The sequence below is a fragment of the Quercus lobata genome, chromosome 8, assembly GCF_001633185.2.
Source record: "Quercus lobata isolate SW786 chromosome 8, ValleyOak3.0 Primary Assembly, whole genome shotgun sequence".
Lineage (NCBI taxonomy): Eukaryota > Viridiplantae > Streptophyta > Magnoliopsida > Fagales > Fagaceae > Quercus > Quercus lobata.
In genome coordinates this window covers 35,913,743-35,922,625 of record NC_044911.1, presented here as the reverse complement: position 1 = coordinate 35,922,625, position 8,883 = coordinate 35,913,743, and the positions used below count along the sequence as shown (strand labels likewise).

The 8,883-nt window shown below is 37.5% G+C and overlaps 1 protein-coding gene across 1 annotated transcript; it reads left to right on the top strand.

Moving 5' to 3' along the window:
• The first annotated feature begins 244 nt into the window (after positions 1–244).
• Positions 245–4,555, top strand: LOC115956800 (G-type lectin S-receptor-like serine/threonine-protein kinase At4g03230). The gene is made up of 7 exons (XM_031075087.1): positions 245–1,652; positions 2,620–2,745; positions 2,874–3,091; positions 3,183–3,393; positions 3,495–3,732; positions 3,854–4,004; positions 4,121–4,555. The coding sequence occupies exons 1-7, from the start codon at positions 314–316 to the stop codon at positions 4,421–4,423; spliced, it is 2,586 nt and encodes an 861-aa protein (XP_030930947.1). The 5' UTR covers positions 245–313; the 3' UTR covers positions 4,424–4,555.
• Positions 4,556–8,883: the final 4,328 nt, after the last annotated feature.

Sequence of the window (8,883 nt, the reverse complement as noted above, 5' to 3'; positions counted from 1 at the left end):
ATTGAAGAGTGCATAAACAGTAACTGCAAGTCTCAAAAAACGTGAGAAAAAAATAAATAAAAAAAAGAAGGGAAAAACGCAGACGCTGACGCGCTGGTTTTCAGCCCAATCCAAACTAAGCCTAAGTCAACTTTTAGCGCGTAGACTATTCAGTGAAAAGGAAACAAGATTTAATCATTTTTAGCTAGAAGACTTGGATTGTAGCAGAAGACCTCGTGGCCATCACAAAAGTGAACTACGTGTCCACAACGGTGCGCACAACTTACCCCATTCTCTCATAACAGAATCCACAAGCAGCAAAACCAGAATAACAATGGCCTTCACATGGCCTGCAAATCATATTTCATTCTGTACCATATACACATTCTTGTTTCTATCTTCATGTTCATTTTGCTCTGCTAGAGATACCTTAACATTTCGCAACCCAATTAATGACAGCCAGGGAGAATCTCTTGTATCAGCCGGAAAAAGATTTGAGCTTGGTTTTTTCACCCCCAGTGGAAGCTCTAAGCATGGAAGATATGTAGGGATATGGTATTACAAGTCAAGTCCAATGGTAGTTGTATGGGTTGCCAACCGTATTGAGCCAGTACCGTCCAAAACCACTGGGGCTTTTACTATTTCAGAGAATGGCGACCTACAGGTACTAGACAATACTAAAATGTTATGGTCGGCTAAGATCGGCGGATCAACTTCTTTTAATAGGACAGTGAAGCTCTTGGATTCTGGGAACTTGGTTCTTATCGAAGGTCAAGCTGGCTCAGAAACAATTCTCTGGCAAAGCTTTGAGAATCCAACTGATACATTTCTTCCTGGAATGAAGATGAATGCAGAGATGACTTTAACTTCGTGGAAAAGTCAAGTTGACCCTGCGCCTGGGAGCTACACTTTCCGGCAAGACCAAGATCGAGGAAACCAGTACAAAATTGAGAATAGAGCAATTCCATACTGGAAAAGTGGATTATCAGGAGAGTTATTTAACTCTGACAACAATCTTATTTTTACAGCAATATCCAACTTGCTCTCTAACTCTGCACCGGGTACTGGAAAATCGAATTTTACGATTAAGAATAAGACTCTTACAAGTACTACCCCTGGACGGTTTGATTATTACCGTATGAGACTGGTAATGGATCTTGATGGTCATATAAAGCTTTATAAGTTGGATAACGATACAGCCCCTGCCTCATGGAGTTTGACCCGTATGGAACCAAGAGATAATTGCAGCGTGCTTAATGCTTGTGGTTCCTTTGGCAGCTGCAATATTGAGAAAAGTCCAATGTGCAACTGTTTAGATGGGTTTCAGCCTAAGGCACTAAATCATTGGAATTCTGGGTTTTATTCAGAGGGGTGCACTAGAAACTACTCCATATGTCACAAGGGTGATAATTTCACGATGTTGAATATAACTGGAGTGGGAACCGAAGGTGGCAATGGAATTTATAAGCAGAGTGCACATGAATGCAGAGTGGAATGCCTTAGCGATTGTCGCTGCCTGGCTTATTCATTTCAAAGTACAGAAATGAGCCGTACAAAGGCTAATACGGCCACCTGCTGGATTTGGTCAGAGGATGTCAACAATATCCAGGAGTCAAACGATGGAGGCAGTGACGCCCGAGAACTCTATGTCCGTGTGGGTCTTTCTGTCATAGGTACTTAATTTTTGCTTCTTCTTGTTTATAATGGAATCTATATAGCACTATAGCAGATTTGCAGGATGTGGGGACTGGGGGTTGATTGATCAATTCCAGTCTTTAATGGCTAAAATTTTTCTAGCACAGCACTAGCTCAGTCGGGCCTTGGTGTGATGGCAAGTGTTTTCCACCAACAAAAGTGACGTGATATTTATTTCCTGGGTTTGAATTTGGAAATCAGTCTCTTTAAAAATAATAATAATAATAAGAAGAAGAAGGGGTAAGGCTACTTTCCAATCTCCTCTTCTAGCCCGGCAAAATTGGGAATTCTATGCACCCAATTCCATATGCAACATGATTGGCCAAGTGTTTTGTTCTAATACTGAAACGTAATTTCAGTTTAGAATAACACAATTCCTTGCCATATTATGGTGGTTGTGGCACATAGTGACAGTTCATTTCAGAAGGGAATTTTGAATTTTAGGCACCCACTTGTTCATTTTTCCTTAAAAAAAAAAAAAAAATCTGATATATATTAACACAGACCTATATTGAATCATCTCTTGACCTTTGGGTTTTGAGTTTATTTGTTGTTGTTGTTGTTGTTCATTCATGTATCCTCTGCTACAACAAAAGGTCAAGCCAGCCAGAACTTCATGGCAAGCGTACTTTTTCCATCGATTTTCATATATGTTTTGATCCACTGGCTCGAAATGTTCAACACTCATTGGATTACCAAAACCCCTTTTGGCATCACCATCATTTAGGATCCAGCTAACAAGCACTTACACCTTTCACATACTTTGTTTGTTTTGGACACATAAAACAGAATCATAGAACAATATAACATTTACTCCTGTGACTTAAAAACAAACTAAACCTGATTTTATTTTTTAATTTTTATTTTGGAAATGTAACTTAGTACCTATATTTATATACATAATGTTGTCAACTTATTACTCATTGTTCTATTCATTTTTTGAAGATGATCACACAAAGTCTGAAGGATCTTCCTACAAGAAGAAGCAATTTGATCCAATTATCCTGATGATTATTGCAACTTTGATGGTTATTGCATGCTGTTACTTTTATTATTTTACAAGAAAAAAAAGTGGCCAAAGGACAAGGTAACCAGTGTGAAAACAACCATATATTCCTGATTTCTTGTGTCAAAATGAAAATATTTTTTTTTCTTCCATACAGTTAGCAAGAGACTGAAATTTCAATTTAATCTTTTAGAATCAGTTAACAGGGAAAGAAATCAGGCAAATGCAGCATTTCGCCTATATGACAGTGAGCGACAAGTCAAAGATTTGATAGACTCGGGCCAATTTAGAGAAGATGATAAAAAAGGCATAGATGTACCCTCTTTCGATTTGAAAAGCATACTAGCCGCTACGGATTATTTTTCAGATGCAAAAAAGCTTGGACAAGGGGGGTTTGGGCCTGTTTACAAGGTAATTTAACCTTTTTGGTATTCATTATAGTTAATTTTAAACATTAGTTTCTGATTAATGATGGATAGTGCTTATGGGAGTTTTCTCTCAGGGTTCCTTTCCAGGTGGACAAGAAATTGCTATAAAGAGGCTCTCAAGTGGTTCAGGACAAGGCTTGGAGGAATTTAAGAATGAGGTTGTTTTAATTGCTAAACTTCAACATCGGAATCTTGTTAGACTTTTGGGCTATTGCATCGAAGGAGATGAAAAACTTTTACTATATGAATACATGCCAAACAAAAGCTTAGACTCCTTTTTATTTGGTTAGGCTCTAAACCTGAAGTTTAAATATTTGTACTGCATATTATATTGTTGCTTAATATGATTACTTAAAAATGTTCTAAAATGGAAAATGGCATGAAAGATCGGACGCTATGTGTGTTACTGAACTGGAAGATACGCTTTGAAATTATTTTGGGAATTGCTCGAGGGCTGCTCTATCTTCACCAAGATTCTAGGTTGAGGATTATTCATAGAGATTTGAAAACAAGCAATGTTCTACTGGATGAGGAGATGAATCCCAAGATTTCAGACTTTGGCTTGGCAAGGATATATGGAGGCAAACAAACTGAGGCAACCACAACTAGAGTAGTTGGAACTTAGTAAGTTTGATGCAGATGGTTGATTATGAAAGCTCTTTGTTTAGACTTTGAATTAAATTTGTCAGTTCTCCCATCTATGCTCCCTAATTCACTGAAAATTTAAACAATTTTTGTTGTGCAGCGGTTACATGTCTCCAGAATACGCATTGGATGGGTTTTTCTCAATCAAGTCTGATGCCTTCAGCTTTGGAGTAGTTGTACTTGAGGTTATCAGTGGAAAAAGGAACACAGGATTTCACCAATCAGAGCATGGTTTGAGTCTTTTAGGTTATGTAAGTATGTTGTATTAGTAAACCAAAGAAAACGTATGTTGTATTAAGTACATATAGTTATTTTTAATTTTTCCTGCACTCTACTTATTGCCAATTCAATTTTCAAATTGTCCTAGGCATGGAAATTGTGGAGAGAAGGCAAGGCTGTAGATTTAATGGACCAAACAATACATGAAACTTGTAACGCAGATGAATTTTTGAGGTGTGTTAACATTGGGCTTTTATGTGTACAAGAGGACCCAAGTGATCGTCCCACAATGTCGAATGTAGTTTTCATGCTTGGTAGTGAAGCTGCAACTCTCCCAACTCCTAAACAACCAGCCTATGTTGTAAGAAGATCCCTTTCTAGCAAAACTTCTTCTACTACTAAACCAGAAAGTTTGAATGAACTAACATGTACCATTGAAGAATGCCGCTAATGGTGGATAGCATAAGTGCTCTCATGATTCTTGTTTTCTCTTTATCAATGTTGCAGAAGTTTCTAGTATTCTTACTATGGTTCTAGTAGGAACAATTAAGGCACATTTCATGTCTATCATATTGATACTTTTTTTTTTGTCGCTGATATGTGATCACATTGTATCCAATATAAGTCTTGATTGTTACCTATTTGAACCTCCTTTGTATTTATCGTACTTTTTTCTGATTGCCTCTAACTCAGACCAACTGCCTTCATTTATTTATTCCTATTATTTGGAAGCCTAGAATAGCATTATTAGCAATTTTCATCAAGAGGTACAGTTAGTCTTACTGTAAGGTTGAATTTATTCAACCATCTTATTGGCTTTATTCTATGCCAAATTTGCTTGTAATTCAGCATTTAGTAACCCTGTATTTAGGTGGGTTTGATGTAAGGGTAGTGAGTGAGATAGAGTGAAGTTTGCTCAAGAGTGTGCAAGAAAACAGAGTGTCGCGGCTGGGACTCGCGAGTGACTTGCGGCTGCAAGCCGCCAGAAGCTGCACACGTGCCAAGCATGCTGGAAGATGAACAGTCATGCTAGCTGGAGCACTACAGGACAAAACAGGACAACTGGCCATACGGTTATCTCGCGACTGGATCTCGCGACTTAGTCAAGCCGCGAGGTCAAGCCGCGAGCCACCCCTGTTTTGTAAAAACCTGACGTTTCACATTCCTCTCCACTCCAGTATAAATACCCCTATTACCCACGATTGAAAGAGAGCTTCCAGAGAGAATTTTGAGAGAGAAACCCTAAAGAAAAACTAGATTGATTCACACACAATTTCTGATACCTTAGAGACTCTTTCAAATTCCTCAACTCTCTTCCTCTCCATGTCAAATCTGAGAGGCATTATACCAAACCAGGTTCTCACCATCATCATCATTGTGAGACTTGCGTTTTCGATTTCTGGGTCGCAGTTTAGGAAGGAACTAATCTTCATTGGTTATGCTACGGTTGTTAGTATCACGTAAGCTAGAAAAGAAAAAGGTTCGGCGTAACCTCGTTGGAGCAAGAAGCTTGGAGGGCTTAGGTGCACTGGGTAGATTAGGCTTGGAGGGTCTATTGCTGTCCTTGTATCCCAACTATATTTTCTAGTGGATTGATTACCACTTGGAGGGCGGCGGAGAGGTTTTTTGCCGAGGGCTTCGGTTTCCTCTTCGATAACACATCGCGTGTTGTCTTTGTGTTTGCATCTTCCTTCCTCTCTATCTTTGCCTTTATATTTATCTGCTGTGGATATTAATCTGTTATGGCTTAGATAGTATTTAATCAATTTCGTTTGATAGCATATGTTAAGTTTCCGCACACTAGTTGTTTGACATATTGCTTGAATTGATTAAGTTGTTATTTGGGGGTCTAAACGTTCAAAGGTGTTTTTGTACACGTTTTTGAACTTTCAATTGGTATCAGAGTGGGTACACTTGTTGTGGTTTAAATACCTAAGTGTGATCCTTGACCCCTTGTGTTTATTTGCCATGGATTGTGCTTTGTATGACTCTTTGCATGATTTGGTTGGTGATGAATGTAACATGCCACGTGTTTGTGAAAATGCCTCTATGAGTGTTAATCCTCATAAGTGTGATGACATGTTATTTGAATCTATGGGTGTTGTTGACAAACTCTTGAAGAAAAATACTAAGAAGTTTCAAAAGAATTTAAGCAAGTTGTTTTGTGAAAAGGATGATTTGATTGCTAAGCTCAATGAATCCAACAAATTGGTTGAGAAATATAAAAAACTTGCTGAAATTTCTCTTGAAAAACTGAAAGAGTTTGAATGTTTGAATATGGACTTGGATGCTAAACTTGTTTTGTCTAACAAACTTGTTGATGATCTTAAATCTGAAAATGAATCTCTTAAGATGCATGCCAAGTGTTTGATTGCTGAACCTATAGCTAAAATGGAAGAAAATATATGTTGCAATCATGTTGTGGTACCCGATTTTGTGCCTATTATGTGTTCTACCTCAAAGGACAAATCGGTGTACATTCCTCCACACAAAAGAAATCAAAAAGTGGAGAGAAAGGCTCTTAAGCCTAAGCCTCTGTTTAGGTCCCAATCTAGGGATTTGGATGGATCTAAGTTTGTTCCAACTTGCCACCATTGTGGTGTGATTGGTCATATAAGACCTCAATGTCATAAGTTGAAGAGGGAACAAAACCATGTTGCTAGATCCATTCCCAAAAAGCCTAGTGGACCTAAACACATTGTTTGTCACCATTGTGGTGCCTTTGGTCATCTAAGACCTCATTGCTCTAAGTTTCAAGTTCTTAAAAAAATCAAAAGAAAAGAGAAACTTGAACTTTTTGGAAGTTGTGCTAAAAAAAGTAAACTGGTTTTGAGTGAAAATAGCATGTTGTTAAAGAAAATGTTTAATGCTCTTAACTCTTTGACTATGTGCATCTCCGGTTCTCATTCTTCCAACCCTCATCTCACTTCCAATGAGACACTCATTCCAAACAATCATTCCGTTTGGATGAGGAAGGGTTCCTATAATTGAGCTTGTGCTCTTTTTGGTCCTTGATCTAATTCTTTCGATCTTTGTAGGACCCTTCATGCATTAAATGTCATATCATCATGCATTTTATGCATCTTGCATTTATTTGTATGCATTGTTTTGTTCTTGATCTTACTTTTATGTTTCTGTTTTGTGTGAGTAAAAATCCAAAACCACATAAAAAGTAAAAAATTCAAAAAGTTTGATCATATTTGTTTGAGCACATATCACATGTGAGTTTGGCCTTGTACTTTTGTACAAATGACTTTGTGCATTTACGAGCTTAGCTTGTTATTTTTGCACTTATATCTTTGTGGGAAAAATCTTGACATCTTTGTGTGATTGTTGTAAATCGATCTTCAAGCTTGTCATGAATGATTTGTCAATAGTCATGTTGGTTTTGATACATGCGTAGACTTGTGCTTATATCTCTTCCCACTCTTTTATTTTTATTGCTTAAAGAGCTCAATAAATGTAAATCTCAAAATGAAAAGAGATAATGAGCTGCAAAAGCCGTCACATATACTAGTATTCGACTAGGAAAAAGGGAAAGCGACTTAAATGAAATTGTATGATGCCCAAAAAGCCAAAGGCTTGTTCATCAAATTGAAATATCACAAATTTCAGGCATCGATCTCAAAATGAGATGTTTTGATTCAAAATGATCAAATGTTATGAATTGTAAAGAAGCCAAATGAAAAACTTCATTATATGTAATCATTTTCTTGTGGGAGGTCATATATGCTCATTTCTATAATTGAGATAGACCACTTGACTTAGCACTAGTTGTGTATGACTTGATTGAATTGATCATTGAAGCTTCACTCTAGACTAAGGACTATTCCACATTTGATACACACACACAACACACATGCCTAATGTTCAATGAATGTCTTATTCATTTGTTAGATTGTACTTGTCTAAATGTGATGTGTGTGTGCTCAATCTTTTATGGATTAATCCAAAAAGATTTTTGATCATCTTATATGTTTTTGGAAGTGATTTTTATCATTTTTTTTGTGTTTATGTTTAGTGCTTACTTTGTTTTTCAATGTTTAAACTTGTTCTGTTTTGAAAAACAAGTATCAGAATTTTTGGCCACTCATTTTGGCTACTTGCGCGAGCTGCCAGCAAGCTGCCAGTTTTGGCTACTCGGTTTGGCAGCTTTCAAGCCGCGAGTCTAAGCCGCAAGTTCAGACAGAGAGGTTTCGCGGCTCACTCGCGACTTGTCTCGCGACTCGCCAGTCGCGAGTCGCCCAGAATCAGCTTTTTAAAGAGCTTTTTCGTGGGAAACTTGTTTTAAACCTCTCCCATCCTCTCTAAAACCCATCTTTCAATATTTTTACATCAAAACCCAACCAATTTGAATGGTTTTTCAATCCATTAACATCTCTAAGGTAATTATAAACTCTTTTCATTGATTTTGATCCTTAGATTATGTTTTGGAGAGTTTTGTGCTCTTGGTTGGGATTTTCATCATAGGGGTTGGGAAAACTTATTTTTTTTGTCAATTTTCTTCATGGGATTGGTTTCTTTTGTTGATATGCATTGGATGTTGGCCCCTTGTGGCAGAAAGAACGTGTATTAAGGGTGGATTTCATGATGTTCATGCATTGTTTCACATTTTTGTTCATAGTGTGCATGCTAGGTGTTTGATAAAATGCCTCTTAGACATTTTCTCGCTTGTTTGGACTCCGATGAGTACCAAACTTTGGGGTTTCTCATGTTTCCTCATTAGGAACATGTTTGGTTCATTAGTTGTGTATTTTGCACACTTTGCCCCACATGTGCATTTTTCATGCATTGGTCATGCATTGCACTTAGCCACCTCTTGCACACACTTTTATTACCCTTGTCATGCATTGGTCTTTACCTTATTTCTTCATCCTAGCATGTCATGCTTACCTTATACTTTGTAGCATG